General features: G+C 44.4%; 1 protein-coding gene across 2 annotated transcripts; it reads right to left on the bottom strand.

The window, feature by feature from the left end:
• Positions 1-1,386: 1,386 nt before the first annotated feature.
• LOC124047228 (KAT8 regulatory NSL complex subunit 1-like protein) lies at positions 1,387-27,557 on the bottom strand. 2 transcript variants are annotated; one of them, XM_046367783.1, is made up of 14 exons: positions 27,252-27,557; positions 25,773-26,929; positions 21,890-22,022; positions 21,003-21,173; positions 18,873-18,985; positions 15,756-15,942; positions 14,477-14,615; positions 11,865-12,011; positions 11,511-11,611; positions 11,007-11,128; positions 8,679-8,840; positions 8,363-8,495; positions 2,165-2,429; positions 1,387-1,938 (listed from the first exon to the last, which is right to left on the bottom strand). In XM_046367783.1, the coding sequence occupies exons 2-13, from the start codon at positions 26,849-26,851 to the stop codon at positions 2,196-2,198; spliced, it is 2,721 nt and encodes a 906-aa protein (XP_046223739.1). In that variant the 5' UTR covers positions 26,852-26,929; positions 27,252-27,557; the 3' UTR covers positions 1,387-1,938; positions 2,165-2,195. The 2 variants fall into 2 exon arrangements, with proteins under 2 accessions (XP_046223739.1, XP_046223740.1); XM_046367784.1 differs by having other exon boundaries at positions 27,342-27,557.
• Positions 27,558-27,955: the final 398 nt, after the last annotated feature.

Genomic DNA, 27,955 nt, shown 5'->3' with positions numbered 1-27,955 from the left:
CAACAATGTTTCAGGTCAACCCTCAAACAGCAACACATCCACACAGTGAAAGGAGAGTCAGGGTCACCTACTACAACATACAATAATTAGGAACCTGGGCTTTGTCCCAAATGGCACCCATTTCCCTATATAGTGCACTACATTTGACAAACCTCCAGTGTGCAAAAAGTGAGTAGGATGCCACTTGGGCCACAGACCTAGTCCACCGGGCTGGTTAGGTCATGTTGATGTATTTTTTTGCTGATCATACTTAGTAGGCCTATTGTTGCAACAATTTAAACCATTGTACATATAATAAACTGCAAAACAGATGCTACTTCACAGTGACCCTTTCACACACACCATTCCTTGGCCTTGCCTCTTTCTGTGATGTCTGCTCATTGAAGGTTTAAACACACTTGAAGGGAAGTACAAGGGGAATGGCTCCTAGAGTCTAGGGGTGGCTTCTCCATCCCCCTTGTTCTCCAAGCCTGCTTCAGATGGACCTGATCATCTTGACCGCTACTTGCCTGCATTTAGCCTTCCAAATGGCACCCTATTCCCTAATAGTGGACTACTTTTGACCAGCGCACTATATAGGGAATAGGGTGCCATTTGGGATGGAAACCCTGATGATGTAACTGAAGGATAAAATGGGCCTGTATCTTTGAGTCTGTGCTGCTGATGGACAGAGCAGCTCAACACTGAGGAGAAGATCAAAGTTGAACAGTTAAAGAACTGACTGGACTAGTGGGTTTAGGAAACTAAGCTCAGAGTGTGAAAGATAAGTTTGACAATGACAGCAAGAAAAATAGTAATTATATGTAGAGTGGAATAATCACCCTATCAGAGGCTAGGCCTATTTAAGAAGCATAACTAAATGCTTAGGACTCTCTCAGGCCTTGGCATGCATTCATACCACATTTTTAGGTCCTCTTACCTACAAGTATATGTCTCACTAAATTCTTATTTGCAAATAAAGGACAACAGCGCCACACTGTGTAGAGCGTGGGCCATTCAGTCTGGCCAGGTGATGGGTGTTTTTGCAGTGATTACGAAGTAACTGGTTTGACCACTCAATACTATAATAAAAGAACAAGACACATGAATGACGAACAGTAGGGATTCAACATGTGGAATCATTGGGCCGGTGTTATGTGGTCAGAGGCAATAGAACGACCATCCCGTTACCTTTAACCATTTATCGGCACAGTCTGGTTTGTCCTTAATAATAATATAATATAATAAATGCCATTTAGCAGACGCTTTTATCCAAAGCGACTTACAGTCATGTGTGCATACATTCTACGTATGGGTGGTCCCGGGGATCGAACCCACTACCCTGGCGTTACAAGCGCCATGCTCTACCAACTGAGCTACAGAAGGACCACAATAATGTGACAGTCAGACAGTGGCCTGAATGATTTTAATGACTTGTGTTCAACAGAGATTACACCGTCAGACGAGAAGTACACCAACTAAAAAAAAACAATGAAAATACATCCCCTGTTTTTTCTCTGTATAAAAATGATCACTTATGGAAAAATACAATCTGTTAACCACGAGTAAAACTGGTGAATATGTAAAAATACCTACATACACACATATAGACGTTGCATTTTCAGACACGTCTTGAAACATAAATAAATATCAAACAACAACTACGTACATACAGTGGCTACGATCGGTTGTGCACTAGTACACAGATCTTAAATAAGAATGCAGGTCAGGGTACATATTTAAAATGTTGAATATCCAACACAGTCCACACCAATATCTTACAATAGAGAAGAGAAATTTAAGTAAATATAAACACTCTCCTATTTTTTTTTTTTTTTACAAAAATTAAAATATCACTGTATTCAGGAAATGTAGCAAACATTAGGTGTGACATCTCCAGTTAGATCATGCCTCCTCTTGTATCTTTGTCCCTCAGGTCTCCTAATCTTCTGTGGAGACCTGTTGAAGACAGAAAACAGGCACTTAAAAAGGGCGTGTGGAACACACTTTCCATTTAACCATAAATAAACCATTAAGCAATGGATCAGTGAAAGGTAGTTAGGCGTGGCTGTGCTCTCCATAACACTACTGCTTTATGACATACCCAGCCCACATCAATAGACTGTTGAATGCATGTGTCAGCCAATCTAAAATACACACTTCTATAAGTAACTGTACATGCTACCTGTGCTGTGCAGTGGTAAATCCAAGCCACCTCAGGTGACTCTGCTGTCTGCTGTAAGACTGTTGTTCCCGTCATCTACAGCAGGTGGTGGTGTTGTACTAGACAGGGTTGAGAATGGGTGTGACTGAACAGATACACTGTTCTCGTCTGTGCTGCTGGTGGGCTCTGCCATCGCTCTCTCCTCCTGCTCCTCTTCATCACACCTCAGAGCCGCATCCTCATCCTCACACAGCGGGAACACACGAGTCTCCCACGGGAAACAGGGCTGGGGAGGGGAGGAAGGAATAATGAGGGCAACATACATTACATTTATCACTTTCATCTGTGGGTAACACAGCATGGGCAACTGAATGTCAAAAATTAGATTGAGCTAGTATAAACACACACAGTACATCATTCTCCCGTGATAAAGGGTTAGATTTAAAACCAAAATTAATGCAAGGCGAGTATGGTCCCTGTGACCTTCACACCCACATCCTGCGCATCAGGGAGCCTGCAGCGTTCCCTCAATGTGTGAGAGTGGGCACTCTCCCTACCTCCTGACAGACACCACAACTAATCTATCATTACTAGCAGGGTCGGGGAGTAACGGATAACATGTAACTAATCCATTCATTACCAGCAAAAATAGTGTAATCGGATTAGATATTGAAAAACTAGATGATTACTTCTAAGATTACTTAAATTCAATTTTTAAAAAATATGGCACCTTTGTTTTGTCAATGACATTCAAATCAGCATTGAAAAAAAGGCGCAAGTTTAAGTTTGTTCCACCTGAGCGAGTCTGACCACAAGTCAGAGACCACTATGATGACACACCGAATGTGTTTGATGGGTCACGGGGAAAAGATCAGGAATAGGTTTTTGTAGGCTACAGTTCAAGCTGTCTTCCAATGGTGAGACTGCTGTCGGCATCCAAAGATTATCCAACTTGAATAAACGCTTGGAGGTAAGGATGACAGCAGTGGTGTAGTTCACAGGCTCTACAGATATCACCTATTATTGATGTCTACATAGTGCAACGATGTGAATCACACTGCTGCTCTCTCATTTAGCTATTTGTACCTTACAGATTGTGGTTGTGGTTTAACCGTAATGGTTGAATTGAAGAAGTTTAAACTGCCTATCAATCATTGATTTTGCTACCAGTGGACAGCCAGTGAAAAATGTGATCTTGGAGCAGCTGCATAGTGCAGATCCCAATCTATGGAATGAAAGTTTGAGGCCGTTCCTCCCTTCCAAACTCCTCCATGGTATTGTGCTCCATACTGTCAAAAACAAGTTAAAATTAGGAAGACCACGAGTGGGGCTTTCATTGCTCAATCTAATTCATGCTGCTAAAAAAAATATATATATCCAGCCTAACGGTCACATGACTTTGATAGACTTGAACAGCTGAAAATTATTGAGATAAAGTGTCTACAATTAAAACATACAGAGCATTCAGAAAGTATTCAGAGCTCTTCCCTTTTTCCACATTTTGTTACGTCATAGCCTTATTCTAACATGGATTTTTTAAAGTATTATCTACATACAATAACCCATAATAGCAAAGCAAAAACTGTTTAGAAATTTTTGCAAATGTATAAAAACAAAGAAAACAAAATATCACATTTACAGAAGTATTCAGACCCTTTAAATCAGTACTTTGTTGAAGCACAATTGGCAGCGATTACAACCGAGTCTTCTTGGGTATGTCGCTACAAGCTTGACACACCTGTATTTGGGGAGTTTCTCCCATTCTTCTCTGCAGATCCTCTCAAGCTCTGTCAGGTTGGATGGGAAGCGTCACAACTATTTTCATGTCTATCTAGAGATGTTAGATCAGGTTCAAGTCTGGGCTCTGGCTGGGCCACTCAAGGACATTGAGACTTATCCCGAAGCCATTCCTGCGTTGTCTTGGCTGTGTGCTTAGGGTTGTTGTCCTGTTGGGCGGTGAACCTTCCACCCAGTCTGAAGGCCTGAGCACTCTGGTGCAAGTTTTCATCAAGGATTTCTCTGTACTTTGCTCCATTCATTTTTCCCCTCGATCCTGATTAGTCTTCCAGTCCCTGCCGCTGAAAACATCCCCACAATACGATGCTGCCACTACCATGCTTCACCGGAGGGATGGTGCCAGGTTTCTTCCAGACATGACTATTGGTATTTAGGCCAAAGAGTTCAATCTTGGTTTCATCTAACCAGAGAATCTTGTTTCAGTAGGCAGCTCTCTCATCCATTTATATGCAGATGATACAGTCTCATACTCAAATGGCACCTCCCCAGATTCTGTGTTAAATGCTCTACAACAATGTTCTTAGTGTCCAACAAGCTTTCTCTGCCCTTAACCTTGTTCTGAACGTCTCCAAAACAAACGTAATGTAGTTTGGTTAGAATGCCCCTCTCCCCACAGGTGTGATTACTACCTCTGAGGGTTTAGAGCTTGAGGTAGTCACCTCATACAAGTACTTGGGAGTACAGCTAGATGGTGCACTGTCCTTCTCTCAGCACATATCAAAGCTGCAGGCTAAAGTTAAATCTAGACTTGGTTTCCTTTATCGTAATCGTTCCTCTTTCACTCAAACTGACAAACTAACTCTGATTCAGATGACCATCCTACCCACGCTAGATTACAGAGACATAATTTATAGATCGGCAGCTAAGGGTGCTATCGAGCAGCTAGATGTTCTTTACCATTCGGCCATCAGATTAGCCACCAATGCTCCTTATAGGACACATCACTCTATACTCCTCTGTAAACTGGTCATTTCTGTGTACCCGTCGCAAGACCCAGTGGTTGATGCTTATTTATACTACCTCATCCCCATATTATTACTTACCCTCTTGCTCTTTTGCACCCCAGTATTTCTACTTGCACATCATCATCTGCACATCTATCACTCCAGTATTAATGCTGAATTGTAATTACTTTCGCCTCTATGGCCTATTTATTGCCATACCTCCCTGCATTTGCGCACACTGTACATAGATCTTTCTATTTTTCCTTTTATTTTGTGTTATTGACTATATGTTTATGTGTAACTCTGTTGTTGTCACAATGCTTTGCTTTATCTTGGCCAGGTCACAGTTGTAAATGAGAACTTGTTCTCAACTGGCCTACCTGGTTAAACAAAGGTGAAATAAATTACATTTAAAAAATAAAACCCTCTTAGGCCTCACTCCCCCCTATCTGAGATCACTACTGCAGCCCTCATCCTCCACATAACACCTGTTCTGCCAGTCACATTCTGCCAAAGGTCCCAAAGCACACACATCCCTAGGTTACTCGTCTTTTCAGTTTGCTGCAACTAGCCACTGGAACGAGCTGAAACAAACACTCAAACGGGACAGTTTAATCTGAATCTCTTCAAAGACACTCTTTCTGACACTTGTGGCTGCTTGCGTGATGCATTGTTGTCTCTATTTTCTTGCCCTTTGTGATGTTGTCTGTGCCCAACAATGTTTGCACCCTGTTTTGTGCTGCTACCATGTGTTGCTACCATGATGTTGTCGTAACGTTGTGTTGCTACCATGATGTTGTCGTAACGTTGTGTTGCTACCATGCTGTGTTGTGATGTTTTCCTGCCATACTATTTTGTCGTCTTAAGTCTCTCTTTATGTAGTGTTGTGGTGTCTTGTCCTATATTTGTATTTTATTTTTAATCCCAGCCCCCATCCCCTTTAGGTAGGCCGTCATTGTAAACAAGAATTTGTTCTTAACTGACTTGCCTAGTTAAATAAAGGTTTAATAAAAATAAAATAAAAATGGTCCGAGTCCGCCATGTGCCTTTTGGCACTCCAAGCAGGCCGCCATGTGCCTTTTGGCACTCCAAGCAGGCCGCCATGTGCCTTTTGGCACTCCAAGCAGGCCGCCATGTGCCTTTTGGCACTCCAAGCAGGCCGCCATGTGCCTTTTGGCACTCCAAGCAGGCCGCCATGTGCCTTTTGGCACTCCAAGCAGGCCGCCATGTGCCTTTTGGCACTCCAAGCAGGCCGCCATGTGCCTTTTGGCACTCCAAGCAGGCCGCCATGTGCCTTTTGGCACTCCAAGCAGGCCGCCATGTGCCTTTTGGCACTCCAAGCAGGCCGCCATGTGCCTTTTGGCACTCCAAGCAGGCCGCCATGTGCCTTTTGGCACTCCAAGCAGGCCGCCATGTGCCTTTTGGCACTCCAAGCAGGCCGCCATGTGCCTTTTGGCACTCCAAGCAGGCCGCCATGTGCCTTTTGGCACTCCAAGCAGGCCGTCATGTGCCTTTTGGCACTCCAAGCAGGCCGTCATGTGCCTTTTACTGAGGAGTGGCTTCCGTCTGACCACTCTACCATAAAGGCCTGATTGGTGGAGTGCTGCAGAGATGGCTGTCCTTCTGGAAGGTTCTCACATCTCTGGAGCTTTGTCAGAGTGACCATCAGCATCTTGGTCACCTCCCTGACCAAGGTCCTTCTCCCCCGATTGCTCAGTTTGGCCGGGCGGGCAGCTCTAGGAAGAGTCTTGGTGGCTCCCAACTTCTTCCATTTAAGAATGATGGAGACCGCTGTGTTCTTGGGGACCTTCAATGCTGCATACATTTTTTGGTCCCCTTTCCCAGATCTGTGCCTCGACACAATCCTGTCTCAGAGCTCTACGGACAATCCCTGCAACCTCATGGCTTGGTTTTTGCTCGGACACGCACTGTCAACTGTGGGACCTTATATAGACAGACAGGTGTGTGCCTTTCCAAATCATGTCCAATCAATTGAATTTACCACAGGTGGACTCCAATCAAGTTGTAGAAACATCTCACGGATAATCAATGGAAACAGGATGCATCAGAGCTCAATTTCATAGCAAAGGGTCTGAATACTTCATACATTTTTTATAAGCAAAAATGTCTAAAAACCTGTTTTCACTTTGTCATTATGGGGTATTGTGTGTAGATGAGGATTTTTTATTTACTTAATCAATTTTAGAATAAGGCTGTAACGTAACAAAATGTGGAAAAGGGGAAAGGGGTCTGAATACTTTCCGAACGCACTGAAAACATTTACATTTACATTTAAGTCATTTAGCAGACGCTCTTATCCAGAGCGACAATAGGCCTATAGCAAATGCAGCATATGGCATACATTTTTCACATGCAAATAGCCTTTTTCAGTAGTGCTCAAAGCATGCTATTCCATGAGTGCAGCATTTATTTCTCAACTCGAATCAATGACCCGATCAGTCCATGACAACAAAAATCATAAAGAATAGTAGGCTAAATATGTCCTTACACTTGAGTTATGCTCTGGTAAACTAATTAGGCTAATCTACTGTATATTACCAAGTCCTAGTCTTGAAGATCAAGGGGTATTAAATTAAATGGAATGACTGGAAATCTGTCACACTGATTTTGTATGTAATTAATAGCTTAAATCAGATTATTAACTGTGGTAGAAACCAATGGGTTAGAAGAAGTCTACATAAAATGCAACATCCATTTATGACCAGCTATGTAAACGCTAACATTGTAGGATAAATCAATCTCTTACATAAAATGCCCAATCTCCATATCTCACCCAAGTTATAGACGGTTCTCTCTGCTACCGCACGGCAAGCGGTACCAGAGCGCCAAGTCTAAGACCAAAAGGCTCCTCAACAGCTTCTACCCCCAAGCCATTAGACTGCCAAGCCATTAGACTGCCAAGCCATTAGACTGCCAAGCCATTAGACTGCCAAGCCATTAGACTGCCAAGCCATTCGACTGCCAAGCCATTCGACTGCCAAGCCATTAGACTGCTAAGCCATTAGACTGCCAAGCCATTAGACTGCTAAGCCATTAGACTGCTAAGCCATTAGACTGCTGAACCATTCATTAAAATCACCACCAGACAATTTACATTTTATTTTAACCTACTTGGGCTTGTAAGTAAGCATTTCACAGTAAAGTCTACACCTGTTGTATTTGGAGCAAGTGGCAAATAAAGTTTGATTTGATCAGGAAAGTCAGCGAGTCATATTTTAAAGTAAAACCTCTAATTCAGCTTGATCATTAGAAGACTTGTGAATAACAAACTAGCATTGTTTCTGCTAGCAACACCTCTGCATTATACTTAATAGCTTATTGATTAGAATGTTCCTCAGTTAGCAGCAGGGTTAATAGATGGTAATACCAAGACTTCCTACTCAGAATGTAACAAAGAGCTGAACCGGGATCCAGACTTTAGGTTGGTAGAGACTAGACGGTGAATGTCCTTTCTTACCACCCACTCCTCTAAGGCTCCGTCCGTGTCCAGATGGCTCCAGTCCACGTGAGTGCTCACGTCACCTCCGGTGTCACCCCTGACAGCACAGTCCCATACAGAAACACCTGCTCCATCGTTTCTACTGCCAGACCTACAGAGAGAGGCGATTCATTTATTTATTTTTAAAAAATACTGCAACAGAGCAAGACAATGCCAGACTTCATTCTCAAAGGAAAAAAAACAGACACTGTGTATTGAATTGAGACCCAGTGAGGTAAGAAGATTTACTGCAGGATCCATCAGCAAGGTGATGTGTGGTGTGCCCAGTCCCCACCTGGTGGTGCGTCTATAGTGTCTGGTCTTGTCCCAGGAGGTCCAGCGGAGTTTCTCCCTCTGCTCACACTCCAGGTGCCTCTGGGAAAATGTCTTGTCACACAGCAGCTCCCCTTCCTCCTCCTCCCTCTCCTCCAGGGGTGGGTTATCAACCACTCTCCAGCTACAGGGAAGGAGCAGAGCAATGTGTAAGGTGACGGAATACACTACATGGCCAAATATATGTGGACACCTGCTCGTCTGACTTCTCATTCCAAAATCATGGGCATTAATATGGAGTTGGTCCCCCTTTGCTGCCTTAACAGCCTCCACTCTTCTGGGAAGGCTTTCCTCTAGATGTTGGAACATTGCTGCGGGGACTTGCTTCCATTCAGCCACAAGAACATTAGTGAGGTCGGGCACTGATGTTGGACGATTAGGCCTGGCTCGCAGTCGGTGTTCCAATTCATCCCAAAGGTGTTCGATGGGCAGTGGTGTAAAGTACTTAAGTAAAAATACTTTAAAGTACTACTTAAGTAGTTTTTGGGGGTATCTGTACTTTACTATTTATATTTGAGAACTTTTACTTTACTACATTCCTAAAGAAAATAATGTACCTTTTACTCCATACATTTTCCCTGCCACCCAAAAATATTTGTTACATTGTGAAAGCTTAGCAGGACAGGAACATGGTCCAACTCACACACTTATCAAGAGAACATCCCTGGTCATCCCTACTGCCTCTGATCTGGTGGACTCACTAAACACAAATGCTTTGTTTGTAAATTATGTCTGCATGTTGTACTGTGCCCCTGGCCATCGCTAAATAAAATAAAAAATAAGTGTGTGTGATCTGGTTTGCTTAATATTAGCAATTTGAAATGATTTATACTTTTACTTTTGACACTTAAGTATAATTAAAACTAAATACTTTTACTCAAGTAGTATTTTACTGGGTGACTTTCATTTTATTCATTTTCTATTAAAAGGTATCTTTACTTTTACTCAAGCCAGGCAATTGGGTACTTTTTCCACCATTGTCGATGGAATTGAGGTCAGGGCTCTGTACGGGCCAGTCTAATTCTTCCACACCGATCGACAAACCATTTCTGTATGGACCTGAAACAGGAAAGGGCCTTCCCCAAACTTGTCAAAGTTGAAAGCACAGAATCATCTAGAATGTAATTGTATGCTGTAGCGTTAAGATTTCCCGTCACTAGGACTAAGAGGAATAGCCAGAACCATGAAAAACAGCCACAAACAATTATTCCTCCTCCACCAAACTACAGTTGGCACTATATGCATTCGGGCAAGTAGCTTTCTCCTGGCATCCACAAAACCCAGATGTGTCCCTCAGATGGAGAAGCGTGATTCATCACTCAAGTGTTTCCACTGTCCAGAGTCCAATGGCGGCAAGCCTTACACCACTCCAGCCGACGCATGGCATTGCTCATGGTTATCTTAGACTTGTGTGCGGCTGTTCGGCCATGGAAACCCATTTTGTGAAGCTCCCGTCGAACATTTATTGTGCCGATGTTGCTTCCAGAGGCAGTTTGGAACTTGGTAGTGAGTGTTGCAACCGAGTACAGACTATTTTTACACACTACGCGCTTCAGCACTCAGTGGTCTCATTCTGTGTGTCCTACCACTTCGCGGCTGAGCTGCTGTTGCTCCTAGACATTTCCATTTCACAATAACAGTTGACGGGGGCAGCTCTAGCAGGGCAGAAATTTGACCAACTTGGTGGAAAGGTGGCATCCTATGACGGTGCCACGTTGAAAGTCACTGAACTCTTCAGTACTGACCATTCTACTGCCAATGTTTTACTATGGCGATTGCATGGCTGTGTGCTCAATTTTATACATCTGTCAGCAACGGGTGTGGCTGAAATCGTTGAATCCACTCATTTGATGGGGTGTCCTCAGACAGATCATAGGACATCAAAGAACACTCATTTGATGGGATGTCCTCAGACAGATCATAGGACATCAAAGAACACTCATTTGATGGGATGTCCTCAGACAGATCATAGGACATCAAAGAACACTCATTTGATGGGATGTCCTCAGACAGATCATAGGACATCAAAGAACACTCATTTGATGGGATGTCCTCAGACAGATCATAGGACATCAAAGAACACTCATTTGATGGGGTGTCCTCAGACAGATCATAGGACATTAAAGAACACTCATTTGATGGGGTGTCCTCAGACAGATCATAGGACATCAAAGAACACTCATTTCTTGGGAGGTTTGATCAAACTCAAAATACAGTTAAGCAAAAACTGGTGGCTTTAGCTTTTGTTGAGAAGTAACTCAAGCCAAAGAACAAGCACCAGAAGCCATACCTGGGCGTTATAATATCTCTGTACTGAAGTCTCTCCACCTTGGTAGTGGCAGCCAGGGACATAGGGATGATGATGTTGTCAATGTTGTAAACACTCTCTCCCTGACGTCTGCGGATTGGGCCCTGAGAATAGAATAGCATTAAAAAAAAAATACTGTAGCATAGCTCACTTATCAACAAGCGGGCTACATGCCTATAATGCCTATAATGCACACCGTTTGTTCTAAACTTCTCCACTAGATGTCAGTATTCATTACAAGGCAATTGTCAAGATATTAGTTGGTTTATCTATCCTTTTATTTCCAACATCCCCATGAGGACAAAGACTATTTTAAATTGAAGGGTTAGGTATAGGGTGAAAATTAGGGATATAATTAGGGTAAGGTTGAGGAGTTATGGTTATGGGTTAAAGTTAATGGTAAGGGTTATAGGGAAAATAAGATTTTGAATGGAAATCCATTTTAGGTCCCAGCGAGGATAGAAGATCATAACGTGTGTATGGTACCCGTTTGCGTGTGTGTGGGGTCTGGGGTGTAACGGCATCCTCCAGGCTATCCTCTGGACTGTCCTCAGGGTCTGACAGCTGAGACAGGAAGTCCTCCTCATCTAGAGACCAACAACATCTAACTGTTAACGCCATGGGTCGCTCTGTAACAAGCTACATAGCATACATGTAATGACCACACTCGCAGGCTACATGTATGTAATAACTAGTTGGATATGTGTAGGACAACATAGGAAATCAGGATTTGGCTCGAGGTTAGGTCTTTTTCTAATCAAAATTAATGTTGGATAGATCTCAAAACAGCAGGCATTCCTGATTACTGAGTAAAAATCCCATTCCAGGGATCATGCATACCTTCCATGGTCCTGTGGGGATGTCTCCTCTTCCTCCCCCCGCGATAGGCTCCCCTGTGTGGGGTCTGAGCAGAGCCCACCCATCTGATATTTGAGACAGCCCTGGCCCCTCCCCACAGGTGCCTCCCATGCTGCTTGTGGCGGCAACCTGGAAGCACACAGCACCCATGTTAAAGTGGAACTGACAGCATTCTAGCAACATGAAATCTCATTCAAATCTGTTAAAATACAACAGAGGGAAGAATTACTTTTTTTTTGTATTATCATTTTTTAAAAACATTTTATGACAAATCAGATATGGTCATTTTCACGTTTTCATAAATTCATAGTATACGTAATTCCCAAATATCCTGAGGCATTTGTGAAAATTCTATAGCAATATAGAGTGGGAAAGCGGGTGTGCGTTTGGACAATTAACAGACACTGCAGCAAATAAAACCTAATAAAAACATCTGTCTCTTCCAATGACAAGAGTCTACGCAGACAAAATCAATTTCTCTCTCAAACCAAGCACCCAAGCTAACTGGCTAAAGTTGGCTAGCTACTTCCAGACACAAATGAGAGAACACCTCACTCTGACCATTTTATTAGCAGAGCTGGTTAGCTAGGCTGTTTACATGATATCTAGAGCGTTCGTGACTAACTATAACTTTTTTTTGCCAACGTTTACTGACAGGTCATATTCAGCAGGTGTTGTGCGTTTATAAATTCATCAGTTATTCTGCGCTCTGGCACTCAGACGAGAGTACTCTAAAACCGGATTAGATAGCATATCTCTTCGTTCGCAAATTCACTCTGTGAATAACTGTTATCCAGTTAGTTATTCTTGCTAGCTAACCAAATGATACCAGTTAGCTGGAGCTGTGTATAGCCACCGGAAAACGAGGGGAAATAGTCTGTCAGTCACTCACTCACTCCTCCAATGACATGACATCCTCCTAGCAGCTAGCGATTTAGCTAACGTTGGGATCCGTTTTTTTAGCTTGCTACATAAATAGATATGCTAGTCTATTAGCCACGTTATGACTGACTTGTAATCATTGCCCTTGCAAGTTTGATTGTATTGACATTCTCCCAGCCTTAGATACATTTGTCTTTTTTAGTCATTGAAACTGAACAAGTGCATCCTGGATGGGGGCCGCAAAAAATGTACCAGGACAGTTATGATTTACAACCTGATAGCATTCAATTATACCAATCTATCCTGCAACAACGCCTTCGTGTACGTCATGGAATGTTGAGTCAAATACAACCTATTTTTAAAACCTCTTATAAAAAGTTGGTTTTGTAGCATAAACTGGGGATTGTATCTTTTTGACTGATACTATGATTGTCTGTTTCATATCTGCAAACTAGTTCAAATGCTGTCAGTTCCACTTTAACTCAACAGCGAGGGATTCCCCTCGTCTGAAGCCATCCGTCAAACCCCCCATAAGATTAAAAGGCTTGGTTAGAGAGTTGCCTATAACAACAAGCCAGCATAATGTTTAACTATCAGTCCCATTAGGTTAAATGTATTCCTTCTCAATGCTCTCTCACCAGCTCTACAGACAATCAACGTCTATGTCATGGCCCTGTTTCATTGTTAGGAGAACAAACATGCTGGGGGGCTGATAATTACATAGATGCTATAGTAATACAGGCTGAACAGGACAAGTGGTGCTGAATCCTAAGGCAAACGTCAAACTTCCACCACTGTGCTTCCTGCCCGTCAGGGCAAGATTAGCAGGACAAAACCTGAAGCGCTCATCTATCTCACTCACACACACATCTCCCTCTCTCACAACATCTCCCCCTTCCCACCTACTGCTAAAGAAACCCAAACCCACAGAGACTGGCAAAAAGAGAAATGGCGATCTTCCACATAATTATTGTCAGTAGAATATTCCTTATGGTGTTTGTGTTGTTTGTTTTTAGCTCAATCAATGTCCGTGGGGTGATATTCAGGTTGACAGGAAATCGACTGGAGCTGTGTGAGTTACGGCTCTAAGACAGTGCTCTCCTCATCAGTCACAGCCCAGTGCCCACAACCCCTCTAGCCAGCCCATAGCTCGAGCCACGGCTCACTGCCTCAGAACCCCTCCCTTCTGCCCAGCGAGGATCATTGGGATTGTTTAGGATCATTAACCTCCCTGCAGGGAATAGCCAACAGAGCAAGCAGCGAGGAGCAACAGTAGATTAATGATTAGACTGGCTGACTCAGAGCATGCTGCTGTGAAAGTACCCCAGTAAGATGCCAAAGAGAATTACTGTTAAATCATTTCTCAGAATACACTGTTCTGTATTCTATTTTCACACCTATCTTGGTCAATGTAAATGAACAATGAAGTAAAGTATTGTATGGTACCGTTCACCCTCATCTACCTACCATCAGAATAGTACAGCCATTTCCAGACAAAAGAGTTGAAGCATACAGCTCAACAGTAATTATAACACAACAGTAATCACTTGCATCAGTTAACCCAAGCAGACATTTCCATAGCTATGCTGTTTTAGGAGAGATGCGCCTACCGGAGGGGAGAGAGAACAGGGTGTGGTACAGTAAAGTTATCTTAACACAATAACACATACAGTATCATAATGTCTGTCCAGCACAATGAGAGATGTGCCTACCTGGGGTGAGACAGAGAGCAGGGTGTAGTGTAGTGTGACTGGTCCTGGAGGTCAGGGAGCTGCTGGAGGAGCAGGCTGGGTCAGAACACAGTGCCAGGGGATCACAGGAGGCACAGGTGAGACAGAGGGAGGCTGGGTCCTACAGGAGAGAGAAAAGTTCTAGAATAACTTACACCCCAAGCCCAGGTGTGGATACCACTGATTTAATGCAGGACATTTTTATGAACTCAAACCACCTGTGGCTCTTGAAGATAGTAGCCTATTGCTATCAGAGAGTTACCAATGACCACCAAACTCATTAGCAAAGAAATGACCCAGGGGAATGTGTGTATATGTTTAAACATACAGACGTGACTTAGGCCCCCCTCAGCTGGTTTCTCAGCTCTGCTAACATTCAGCTGTGAGTCACTGTGACCTGGATGAGCAGCCAGCCGCTCGGCTAAATCACACTAATGAAACTAGTTAAAGTCGTGAACAGCTTTCTTCTCTTTCCTCCATTAAAATCTCAGTAGGCTTGGCACATTGCCTTCCTCTGTAATAACATCAGCTAGAGTGAGGTGTCCCTGGCTGGCTCGCTTTGTGGCCTGGTGGGGAGAAACTGGAGGATTAGTAGCAGGACTGGAGAGATGGATACACTGACTGGCTGTGTTCCAAATTGGCACCCTACTCCCTATATAGTGCACTACATTTGAACAGAGCCTTATAGGCTGTGTGTTGCAGGTTGAAGCTCTACTCTGGAGCAAGTTGATATTTAGAAGTCAGAACAGACTAAATCAAGGGTTTGGAATAGCAGTCATGGAGGGTGTCACATTAAAATGAACTGCTCCAATCTGTGTTTTGTTAAACTGCTGGAGAGAGCTCTTCACAGCATCATGATGAGACGATAACATCTCAGACACATAGCACATGGTCCCTTTCCAAAGACTACAGCTACAATTAATAATCCACTTTAAATAAGCCAGCAGTTAGTAAAGGTTAGTAAACCTTTGTTCTCAAAGAGTTATCATCCCTGTTTTTACTTCTACATACATGACAAAAAAAATAATATGCAAGAGTTTCTATAACTCATTCTCCAATGTCAAGATGAGTCCCTCTGCATAAACAAATAAGGACAGCTTGATTTACTCTCTTATCCTTCTTTAAATTGAGTATATGTCAATCATCTGACATTTCATTATTGGCAGCAGGTGTGTGTGTGGTATGTGTGTGTGGTGTGTGTGTGTGTGGTGTGTGTGTGTGTGGTGTGTGTGTGTGCACGCATGGTGTTGAGGGATGCTACCTGCTGTCTGTGGCTGGTGTGGGTAGTGTTGATGAAGAGTGGTGGTTTGTGATAGATCACCAGGGGTCGGGTGCGGGCTGAGACACAGGTGGCGTCCACTTGGAGGAGGTGTTGTCTTCTGCGGTTCACTCTCCTCCTCTTGGGTGCCTTCTGGGAGAAGGCGTCATATCCTCCCGGGACCAGGCCACTGCAGGGAACAACAGAGGGGACACTTAGTATATGGGCCAAATGGCATGGCACCCAGAGGCTCTGGTCAAAAGTAGTGCACTATAAGGAATAGGGTGCCATTTGAAACTCAACCGAAGTCACTAAACACACAGCACTTTATTCACGCAACACACAAATGCAACAGTTCTATTGATAGAGAGCTGCCCAGATGCCCTTAAACAACTCAAAACACAAAACAATCCAACCCAGTGTCCCAGTCAGATATGATCCGTATTCCATGACATCCATGGCAGCGTGGGAGTCAGATCAGATCAGGGGAGGTGAAGACTTTTTATTGAGAGTAAAAAGGGGGCAAGAGGAAGTAGGAACCTGAGCTTAATGACTGATCCAAATCACAGCTGGACATTGTAAAACTTTTCCAAGGGTTATTTTAAGGATAGCTAGAGCATGTTTAATATCATTAGTGATGGATAGGAGATCTGAGGTCCTCTCTGGGCTGTAGAGTAGGGCTTCAGCACAAATGGCACCCTATATATTTCATACCTTATTGGCCCTGGTCAAAAGTAGGGAATAGGGTTCCATTTTTGGTACCTAGACTAGCAGATACTGGCTTTAGAACACTGCTAGTCCAACACTCACTGGGGGCCTGTTATTTCCAGCTCTGGTGGGACAGGCTTGCAAAGGTTACAGGAAGTGAAATGATTTTGTTCATTATCCTGCCAGATCACAGTAACCTCCTTGGCCCTCCTAGACCCCACCTCCCTGTCCTCTGAATCAGGCTTTACATTTCTTAGATAAAAACTAGATAAACATACTATGCTGTGCTGCCTGTGACAGAAATAAAAACAGCAGCTCTGTGAAGTCCTACAGTACAGCACCCTTGAGGGTAGTTGGTACCATCCAAAGAACTCCACAACCCTAGCCTGTTAGAGGGAGTGGTTGTGCCTAAAAACAGGGCTGTCCAGGAACCATAATGTCACTCTCATTTAAATTCAAATAAAAACAGCCCTGCCTACAGGATCTAGTTTCTGGCATCTCAGTAATCCACAGAACAGTGATTGACATTCCACAAAGTCCTTCTATTCTTTATAGAAAATCATTTGATCTGGCTTTTGATTGACAGCTTATGCCTGATTTCTATTTTCTTTGACCCTCTGACGTGGTAAGCAACAGTGGAACTGGTAGCAGTAGTTATAATTATTACAGGAGAAAGACTTATTTTTATTTCATTTAACCAGGTAGGCTAGTTGAGAACAAGTTCTCATTTACAACTGCGACCCGGCCAAGATAAAGCAAAGCAGTGCGACACAGAACACAGAGTTACACATGGCATAAACTTTTTCTATTGTATTATTGACTATATACAAAGTGTGCAAATGAGGTAGGACAAGGGAGGTAAGGCAATAAATAGGCCATAGTGGTGAAATAATTACAATATAGCAATTAAACACAGGAGTGATGGATGTGCAGAAGATGAGTGTGCAAGTAGAGATACTGTGGTGGCAAAGGAGCAAAAATAAATAACAGTATGAGGGGGGATGAGGTAGTTGGATGGGCTATTTACAGATGAGCTATGTACAGGTACAGTGATCTGTGAGCTGCTCTGACAGCTGATGCGTTAAGTTAGTGAGGGAGATACGAGTCTCCAGCTTCAGTGATTTTTGCAGTTCGTTCCAGTCATTGGCAGCAGAGAACTGGAAGGAAAGGTGTGAAAAGGAGGAATTCACTTTGGGGATGACCAGTGAAATATACCTGCTGGAGCGCGTGCTACAGGTGGGTGCTGCTATGGTGACCAGTGAGCTGAGATAAGGCAGGGTTTTACCTAGCAAAGACTTATAGATGACCTGGAGCCAGTGGGTTTGGAGACGAATATGAAGCGAGGGCCAGCGGACGAGAGCATACATGCCGCAGTGGTGGGAAGTATATGGTGCTTTGGTGATGAAACGGATGGCACTGTGATAGCAAATTGGATGCAGTCTGAGTAGAGTGTTGGAGGCTATTTTGTCAATTACGTCGCCAAAGTCTAGGATCGGTAGGATAGTCAGTTTTACAAGGGTATGTTTGGCAGAATGAGTGAAGGATGCTTTGTTGTGAAATAGGATGACGATTCTAGATTTCATTTTGGATTGGAGATGCTTAATGTGAGTCTGGAATGAGAGTTTACAGTCTAACCAGACACCTAAGTATTTGTAGTTGTCCACATATTCTAAGTCAGAACCGTCCAGAGTAGTGATGCTGGATGGGCAGGCAGCGATTAGTTGAAGAGCATGCATTTAGTTTTACTTGCATTTGAGAGCAGTTGGAGGCCACAGAAGGAGAGTTGTATGGCATTGAAGCTCATCTGGAGGTTAGTTAACACAGTATCCAAAGAAGGGCCAGAAGTATACAGAATGGTGTCGTCTGCGTAGAGGTGGTTCATAGCATCACCAGCAGCTAGAGCGACATCATTGATGTATACAGAGAAAAGAGTCTGCCCGAGGATTGAACCCTGTGGCACCACCATAGAGACTGCCAGAGGTCCGGACAAAAGGCCCTCCGATTTGACACACTGAACTCTATCAGAGAAGTAGTTGGTGAACAAGGCGAGGCAGTCATTTGAGAAACCAAGGTTGTTGAGTCTGCCGATAAGAATGTGGTGATTGACAGAGTCGAAAGCCTTGGTCAGGTCGATGAATACAGCTGCACAGTATTGCACTGTCGTTAGCAAAGTGTAGCGGACTAATTACAGAAAACTGTTGGAATATCGTTTTTTTGACATGATCCTGGGTCAAGGTTACCTTTTTCACACTACCGGGCCAAACCGAGCTGTACTGTACTGGCTGCGCAACTACCATAGGTGCTGGAACCCAGGAAGAGTAGCTGCTGCATGAGCAACAACTAATGGGGATCCTAATAAACTAAACTGCGCAGGAAATGACAATGTGGGCTGGTAGGGCTCATTGGGTCTACCTGCTGAAGACTCTCTTGTTCTGTCCTTTCCACCTGCAGGAGATGGGAGAGGAGGAAGGAGAGAGGTTCAGAGGAGGCATCAGGCTGTTCACGATTTGGCTCAGCTGGGCACTCTGTGGGGACAAGGACAACAGATCATCCTCGAAATACAGTATCTACTGAACTGAAACATATAGGCCTATAGATCTAAATAGCCCCCCACCTGCTAAGCAGTATGGTAGATATGTCCCGACTCCCCAGACCTGTAATCTAATGTGAAGTGAGGCTTTCTGGTTGGAGAATGTCCTGTCACAACCCCTTAGAGTCAAGAAGACAAAGGCCAGCAGCACTACAACCAGACTTCCCCCTACATAAAAACCAGAGATGTACTTGGAGTGGAGCTGTCCTATCAACAGCAGCAGGGCTAGACTCTCACAGATTGCAGTGCGTGATTAACCACTAAACCAGGAAACAGCAGTAACGGCTGCTTTGGTCCTTTTGACTAATCAACATTTTTGATTTGATGATTTGCTGGGTTAAAAAGCCCTCCAATCTCTGTGACATAACTAATGCTAAATCATTACATATTTCATTGGACCCTTACAGGACTCATTTGAAAAAGAGACTTAAAACGCAGCAAAAAAAGAAACGTGCCTTTTTCAGGACCTTGTCTTTCAAGATAATTCGGAAAAATCCAAATAACTTCACAGATCTTCATTGTAAAGAGTTTAAAATAAATTGCTTGTCCAATGAACCATAAACAATGAATGAACATGCAGCACCTGTGGAACGGTCGTTCAGACACTAAGAGCTTACAGACGGTAGGAAACTAAGGTCACGGTTATGAAAACATAGGACACTAGAGAGGCCTTTCTACTGACTCTGAAAAACACAAAAAGAAAGATGCCCAGGGTCCCTGCTCATCTGCATGAACGTGCCTTAGGCATGCTGCAAGGAGGCATGAGGACTGCAGATGTGGCCAGGGCAATAAATTGCAATGTCTGTACTGTGAGACACCTAAGACAGCGCTACAGGAAGACAGGATGGACAGCTGATCATCCTCGTAGTGGCAGACCATGTGTAACAACACCTGCACAGGATCGGTACATCCTAACTTCACACCTGCAGGACAGGTACAGGATGGCAACAACTGCCCGAGTTACACCAGGAACGCACAATCCCTTCATCAGTGCTCAGACTGTCCGCAATAGGCTGAGAGACACTGTACTGAGGGCTTGTCGTCCTGTTGTAAGGCAGGTCCTCACCAGACATCACCGGCAACAACATCACCTATGGGCACAAGCCCACTGTCGCTGGATCAGACAGGACTGACAAAACGTGCTTTTCACTGACAAGACGCGGTTCTCTCTCACCAGGGGTGATGGTCGGATTTGCGTTAATCGTAGAAGGTATGAGCGTTACATCGAGGCCTGTACTCTGGAGCGGGATCGATTTGGAGGGTCCGTCATGGTCTGGGATGGTGTGTCACAGCATCTTCGGAATGAGCTGGTTGTCATTGCAGGCAATCTCAACGCTGTGCGTTACAGGGAAGACATCCTCCTCCCTCTTGTGGTAACCGTTCCCGCAGGCTCATCATGACATGACCCTCCAGCATGACAATGCCATCAGCTATACTGCTCTTTCTGTGCGTGATTTCCTGCAAGACAGGAATGTCAGTGTTCTGCCATGGCCAGCGAAGAGCCTGGATCTCAATCCCATTGAGCACGTCTGTTGGATCAGAGGGTGAGGGCTAGGGCAATTCCCCCCAGAAATGTCCGGGAACTTGCAGGTGCTTTGGTGGAAGAGTGGGGTAACATCTCACAGCAAGAATGGGCAAATCTGGTGCAGTCCATGAGGAGATGCACTGCGGTACTTAATGCAGCTGGTGGCCACACCAGATACTGTTACTTTTGATTTTGACCGCCCTTTGTTCAGGACCACATTATTCCATTTCTGTCAGTCACATGTCTGTGGAACTTGTTCAGTTTATGTCTCAGTTGTTGAATCTTGTTATGTTCATACAAATACTTACACATGTTAAGTTTGCTGAAAATAAATGCAGTTGATAGTGAGAGGACGTTTCTTTTTTTGCTGAGTTTAGGTCTCAATGTTACTGTCGAAGTAAAGGTTAAATAAAAAGTAAAAATGTACCTGTCTCTGTATGTTCCTGAGGAGGCGTGTGGGGCTGCTGGGTTCGTTCTCCGTGTCGGAGGGAGGGTCTCTGCCCCTCGATGTGAACGGCAGCCCTGCCGTCTCCGTTAGGAACGTCTGCTGAATCTGCCCGTCTGTCAACGGCTGGGAATCCGCCAAGACCACACCCCCCTGAGACCACAAACACACTACTATCAACGCCACAAGGGCATATTCACACACCAAATGAAGCTGCTGAGGCGAGGACGGCTCATATGGCTTACGCAAACCATGTGCTTGACAGCATTCCAGCCATTACTATAAGCCGATGAAGTGCCACCGGCCCCCACTAATTCACACATGATCATAGGACAGGTCGTGAGGGAGGTCGTGGTGATTACAGCTGTCTGGAGACAGCAGGAGGAGGGGGCTGTCATGACTGCTGATGAGAGCTGATTGACAATGAGTGAATTAGATCTGGGAAAACTAATGAGAGATTAAAAACACCACAGGCACTTTACAAGAACAGGTCCTCACTGTGATGTCACACACACACAGGCGCATCTAATTATAAAAGGGCAGAGGCTGACTAGAGGAGGAATGCTGCACCTCCTTATCTAAAACACAACCTTTAATTAACTAGTCAAACCTCAGAAGGCTTTGTACAGGAGATAGAAAACAAAGTCAAGTGACAGACAGGCGTATGACAACCACACCCCCCCTGCCTGGTCTAGAGCCTAGGGGATTGAGTCCTCTCTCTGTGTGTGTGTGTGTGTGTGTGTGTGTGTGTGTGTGTGTGTGTGTGTGTGTGTGTGTGTGTGTGTGTGTGTGTGTGTGTGTGTGTGTGTGTGTGTGTGTGTGTGTGTGTGTGCCAGGGTTCACTAGGGGCCTATAGAACTGGGCCTTACCTTGGTGGAGGTGATCTGTTTGTGCAGGTCCCCCAGTTGTTGGATGCGTCCCTCAAGCTCTGCCACATGCAGCTGTAGCCAGGTCCACCCGCTGCCCACCTCAGCCCTCTCCCTTTGCCACCTCCACTCACACCTATTGGAGAGGGAGACAGACATACACAAAGAGAGAGGTAGAAAGAGCATATGATCAGACAATCAATTCCATATTTTTCTAGATTCATAATATTTGTAGGTTTTGTATCCTTTTTTTCTTATTCCCCCCCCCCCATCTATTGAAAAGACAACCTTTTCCTTGAAACAGGTTGAACGGCTGGAGTGTTCGTAGGTTTACTGACCTTTATAACATAAATAGCCCAGCACAACAAGAGTATAGAGGCTGAGGACATATGGTTCATATTTACACAGTACCGTCAACAAATAGCAAACACTATGACCTACATTATAAAGCACTAGATGAAAATGCTACTTTTGCATATCAGCTTTTTCTTATGATATGGCAGATGAGGGGGCTTTATTCTTATTCTGTTGAGTATAAAGTATATCTAGGCCACAAATAAATCATTAGAAAACTGTGTAGGTTTCCATGGAGCTTCTGACTGCGTTCCACTATTACTGTAGTGCAAGGTTAGAGGTTGGTTTCTGGCAGGCAGTTAGGTTCGTTACCATGGCTCTATGTAGCGACCCTGGGAATGCCAGGAGTAAGCCACTTAGAGTGGACAACTAAAAGGGAACATTTTTCATCAGACAGGCTGGGTCGGCTGGTGACTGGTGCGGCATAGACATAAATAGACCCCCACGCGAACAAAACACAGGCCCAATGCTGTAACACTGTAGCCTCTCAAACTAAGAACACTTCAAGTTTGGTTTCATTTTACAGTAAGGAAAGTGACAAAATGACTTTTGACATCCTGATTTGTAGGCTAGGTGGTGGAACGTATCCACACCGTAAAAGTGTAAAAAGCTGCCACCCCCATTCCCAGTCAAGCCGTCTCCGGGGAGAGGAGAGGCACTTCCTCCCTCCCTCTCGGGTTGCAACATAAACAAACAGCCCACAGGATCTGGGCATTATCTCCATTCTCCAGAGACACTGCTGCCGCCCAATGGAACACCACCCCCAGCCACTCTCTGCCAGGCCAGCTCAACAAAGATAAATACACAGCGGCACTGGAGCGGTTCTATACTGCTGGTGCATTTCTTTACTCTTGCAGTTACACACAGGTTGTTTTCCGCCCTGATTCCAACTGAGGAAAAAGCCAGCCTGTCTGTATTAACTAAGCTCTGCTTTCTTAAACACTTATTTCTCTAGTTGTATGTCTGGGCATAAAGTAAAGCTTACAGCTGGGATGGCCCATGTATCAAACCCCCCAAATTTACTATTTGAAATAATATACACTTCCATTTAAAAGTTTGGGGTCACTTAGAAATGTCCATTAAAATAACATCAAATTGATCAGAAATACAGTGTAGACATTGTTCATGTTGTAAATGACTATTGTAGCTGGAAACGGCTGGTTTTGAATGGAATAGCTACATAGGCGAACAGAGGCCCATTATCAGCAACCATCACTCCTGTGTTCCAATGGCACGTTGTGTTAACTAATCCAAGTTTATCACTTTAAAAGACAAATTAATCATTAGAAAACATTTTTTCAATGATGTTAATAACCCAGCTGAAAACGGTTGTTCTGATTAAAGAAGCAATAAAACTGTCCTTCTTTAGACTAGTTGAGTATCTGGAGCATCAGCATCTGTTCGATTACAGGCTCAAAATGGCCAGGAACAAAGCCCTTTCTTCTGAAACTCGTCAGTCTATTCTTGTTCTGAGAAATGAAGGCTATTCCATGAGAGAAATTGCCAAGAAACTGAAAATCTCATACAACGCCGTGTACTACTCGACTTCACAGAACAGCACAAACTGGCATTAACCAGAATAGAAAGGAGTGGGAGAAACAGATGCCTCACAAGTCCTCAACTAGCAGCTTCATTAAATAATACCCGTAAATTGTCATTAATAACATTTTTTAAATTATTTCTGCTCTAGAGGGCAGCTACCTAAACGTACAGTAATCATGTTCCAATTATTGACCGGGTTGGCCACCATTGATTTTGTTAGTCACTCTCACTCAGAGAGTGACTGCAAGCATTTCTCGCCACCCTATAGATTTATTTTTTAGAATTGCAGAAAATGTTGCTTAGGGACCCCAAAAGGCTAGGGCCAGCTCTGACTGCATGTTTGCGTGTGGATACATAAACCCACAAGCCACTGCGGGCATGAGGAGTTCAGATTTTTGTGGCCCCCACTCCCATCAAAGTTGCCCATACCTGGTTACAAGGTGTACCCCTCATTTCACTTTCAAATATTTATCCTAGTCTGCCACAGTAACTCCCACATCAAATTATGAACATATATGAGTGGAACTGAAAGAGGACAGAAATCAAGAGTTTGACTTCCCAATTTTATCCTTGTAACCATTGTTATCACATTTTGCAGGAAGAGGGGCCAGAAATGGCCCATCCAGTCTCAGAAGAGGAGATATTCCCAGGGGAGGTGCATGCCATAACCTCTCCCCATGAAGGAGCTAATGAAAGGCCACAGAGACAGACCATCCTACCCCATAGAAATAGAATGAATAGAATAGGAACCATTCTTTGTTCTACCCAGCAGGAGACAGGGGCTCCAACAAAGACAAGACTGCTGCTGCCAGGATGATGCCAGACCCAAACCACCCCTCCACCCTGTCAAACAAAATCACCCCCCCCCCCCTTCCACCTCTTCTCCCCTGAGCTCATAAAACTGTAACTCTTTCTCACCCCCCCGTTTATTAGACAGGGAATCACAAAGGCATCCCCTCCACATTTCCCTTTGGTCTTTCTGCCCCACGCAAACCCTGTCTCCTTCCTCAGTCACTACATTCCAGACAGGGAGAGCAGGTTACCTGGCGATGTGCTCCCGGCCTGGAACTTAAAGACAAACCGGCTCATCTTTGCCACTTACTTAAAAGCTCAAACCTCCCAACAAACTATAATGAGAAACATGAAACCTTCCTAAATGCTGGATGATTCAAATGCTAAGAAACCTGGTGTGATCACAGTGTTTGAGTCTCAGAGAGCTGTTACTCCTACCTAGGCAGAGAGACACCATAGCAGAACCATTATTACATCCTCTTAATTTAGCCCTAAACACTTTCCTCATCACATGATCTGGGTCACAGACTTCAGAGGAGGACTCAAAGGGCTCTTCCACCGAAGCAGTGTGTGGGGGTGGATATATGGCCTTACAAAGTCTGTTTCTGTACCTGGCCTGGATGTGGGTTAGAAGAGGAGAGGGTCTGTTCTGTTCGTACTGTAGTAAAGGGTCAGGTGAATAGTGGAGGAATCTGCTGCCTCTGCCACAAACTAAAGAGGTTATATGATGTTAACAACCGGTTTTGTGCATTGAATGCGGTCAAGTGAAATGTAATTTCAAGTGTAAGGTCTGTGTTTTTCCATGTATAATTCACTCACTACCACACATATGGCATGTGTTTCTCATAGCCTACCTCTGCCCTTAACCCTGTTTATTTAGCTGTAATAACCCACTGTGGTATCCAGGAAAACACCACAGCTCTTTAAAATATGCCTGAAATATGAGAAACAGACCCAAGCTCAAACAAAGCTACAGGTTCAGCTCACATCTTTTAACAAAACCCATCCAGAAACAGTTAACTCTGAAAATGCTGTTTTCCTGTTGCACAGTTAGGACTACAATGTTTTTGCATCCTAGTTAAGCATGAAATACATTTCTCTACCATTCTTATTCAACTGAACAGACTTCCTGTTTCTCATAAGTAATTAACAGGTCTACAACATAATTACAGCACATTACCAGAATGTCTGTACTCACACTGGTTGAGACATGGTCCCCCATTTCTGCTCAGGCTCCAAATCTTCATCTGAGCTGCTCTCTGTGGCATCAGAGTCTACAGCCTCCTGAACCCCGCGCAGCACGGCCTGGGCATAGCGCGTAAACTCCTGGATGTCTGTGGAGGGGGATGGCGGTAAGGAGGTCTGCAGTAGGGCACGGCCCTGGGTCCTGCGGCTCAGTGTACCTGTCGGTCTCTGCCCCGTGGCTGGATCAAAGGGCTTGGTATTTGCAGGGGGTGAGGGGTGACCTGGGGTCTCCCTGCCCTGACTCCCCTTCAGACCCTCCAGCTGGAGGCTGCAGTGGCGAGAGGCGTGGTCCCCTAGTAGAGCTTGAAGTCTCCTCTGGAGCCGCCCAGCCCGTCCTAACTGAGACGTTTGTTGGGAGAGATGCCAGTGGGTCTGCTCTCTCAATGCCTCCTCTACCAATGCAGTCACAGGCTGCTCCAGGCTCTGGCCCCTAGCTCCCCTGACCCACAGCTGTGTTGGAGATGTGTCTGTGCTGCTGGAGCCCCCCTCCTCCTGCCTCTCAATGAGGGGTGTGGGGACAGCAGGGTTATACTGGGACATGAGGTCACCCTGGCAGTATTTTGAAGGGGACTGGGAGATATCATAGCCATCTGGTCCATGGCCACTGTGTTGACACTGCTGTTGCTGCTGAGCCACAACTTGGCTATTGTGTTCAGGGACAGGAACCAAATACATGTCTTGTGCACCTGGACGGGCAGCCAGTGATTGCTTCAGGTTTTTGTTGAGAGACAGGAAGCTGAGCAGGGAACCAGGGCTGGAGAGAAGCACTGTTTTGTACTGGCCAGCCGAGGCCTGTAGCAGAGGGGACAGGAGCGAATCGGCAAAGTCAAGGGGACTCTTGCTTGAGCAACAAGTGTCCAGAAAGGGCAGAGAGGCGAGGTTGAGCCACACCCTCTGAGCATAGCTGTCCTCCATCAGTTTCAACTGAGGATCACACTCGATGTTGAGCATTGCCCCATCTGCATCCATGTTGCTGGACGCCAGGTGCATTCCGTGGACGTCTTTGGAGAGCTTGGTCAGGGCTGGGGCCATTCCCTCCAACCAATGATGTCACTGCTGTTCTCTGTCACACCAGAGGATGCCAGATCTGCCTCAGACTTTCCCTTTTCCCTTGACCAAAAAATAAAACCCTGTCAGTACTTCATCCACCAAGCTGAAAATAAACTGGAAATACTAAAAACTGCAAATTCTGGGTAGGAAAACATCCAGACAGTAGCTAGGCAGCTAGGTACATTAGCTTAGCTATAGTGATAAAGATGAAGACAGAAAGAAACCATTAACGTTAGCTAGCGATCATCATGGATGGCTCAAACAAGTCAATGAACTGACGAGGTGGGAACTGTGCTGATATTTATAATTGTCGAACTGCAGTCAGAGACATCAAACGTACTCGACTTACTAACAAGACCGTTTGCAAGAATAAATCAAACACCTTAATCAGCTTGAAAGCTTCCTGGAACACAAAAACGGGCACGGAACGTCAAGTTGAAAATAACGTATCGACCATCTTTTTGCTATTCACCTTGAATGAAAATTGACAGGGTCCACGAAAATAATATTCTTGAAGCCTTGATTTATGTCGTGAAAAGCTAAGCCTTTCCCTCATTTGACATGTTAACCGCGAAAGTCTGGCAAGACAGTTTATCAGAAGATCTTTCGGGTTGACAGTCTCTTCTCCGTGGTCCTATTTATTTCCAACTGCCATGGAACGACGGCGACGACTGCTGCTGCTGCTCTGCGTTTGACGCAATGACTGTTCGCGTTCAGGAGCTTTGAGTGAGTGTTGGGGGGCGTGGATTCCTACGTGGGGGCAAGTCGTTGAAAACGTATTTCCATTCAGGACCAATAATATTCAGTCATATGAGAACGTTTAAAACAGTTTTTACTTTCTAGAAAACTAGAATCAATAATCACAATTTCTCCTCAAATCCTCAATTATTTTATAGGCTAGCCCAGTGGTTTCCAAACTGTGGGTCATGATACACTTGTGAGTCGTTGCAGGGGTCCAGGTGGGTCACGGGGTGAATTCTTTTGAGTGTAGAAAATATAATGGTCCTATATATTGTTTAAATAATAGCTTATAAAAATAAGAGATATTAAAATCACCAAAATAAAAGCTAGACAATCAAGCCCCCA

Source organism: Oncorhynchus gorbuscha, linkage group LG01, assembly GCF_021184085.1.
Source record: "Oncorhynchus gorbuscha isolate QuinsamMale2020 ecotype Even-year linkage group LG01, OgorEven_v1.0, whole genome shotgun sequence".
Classification (NCBI taxonomy): domain Eukaryota; kingdom Metazoa; phylum Chordata; class Actinopteri; order Salmoniformes; family Salmonidae; genus Oncorhynchus; species Oncorhynchus gorbuscha.
The sequence above is the reverse complement of the archived record's forward strand: the minus strand, read 5'-3'. Positions and strand labels throughout refer to the sequence as shown.

Coding starts and splice junctions, on each gene's coding strand:
- LOC124047228 (XM_046367783.1), bottom strand. CDS start 26,851: ATGGCCCCAGCCCTGACCAAGCTCTCCAAAGACGTCCACGGAATGCAC. Junction 12,012..14,476: donor TGCTCTCTGTCTCACCCCAG/GTAGGCACATCT, acceptor GTGTGCTTCCAG/GTTGCCGCCACAAGCAGCAT. Junction 2,430..8,362: donor GAGCCTTAGAGGAGTGGGTG/GTAAGAAAGGAC, acceptor TCCCCTCCCCAG/CCCTGTTTCCCGTGGGAGAC.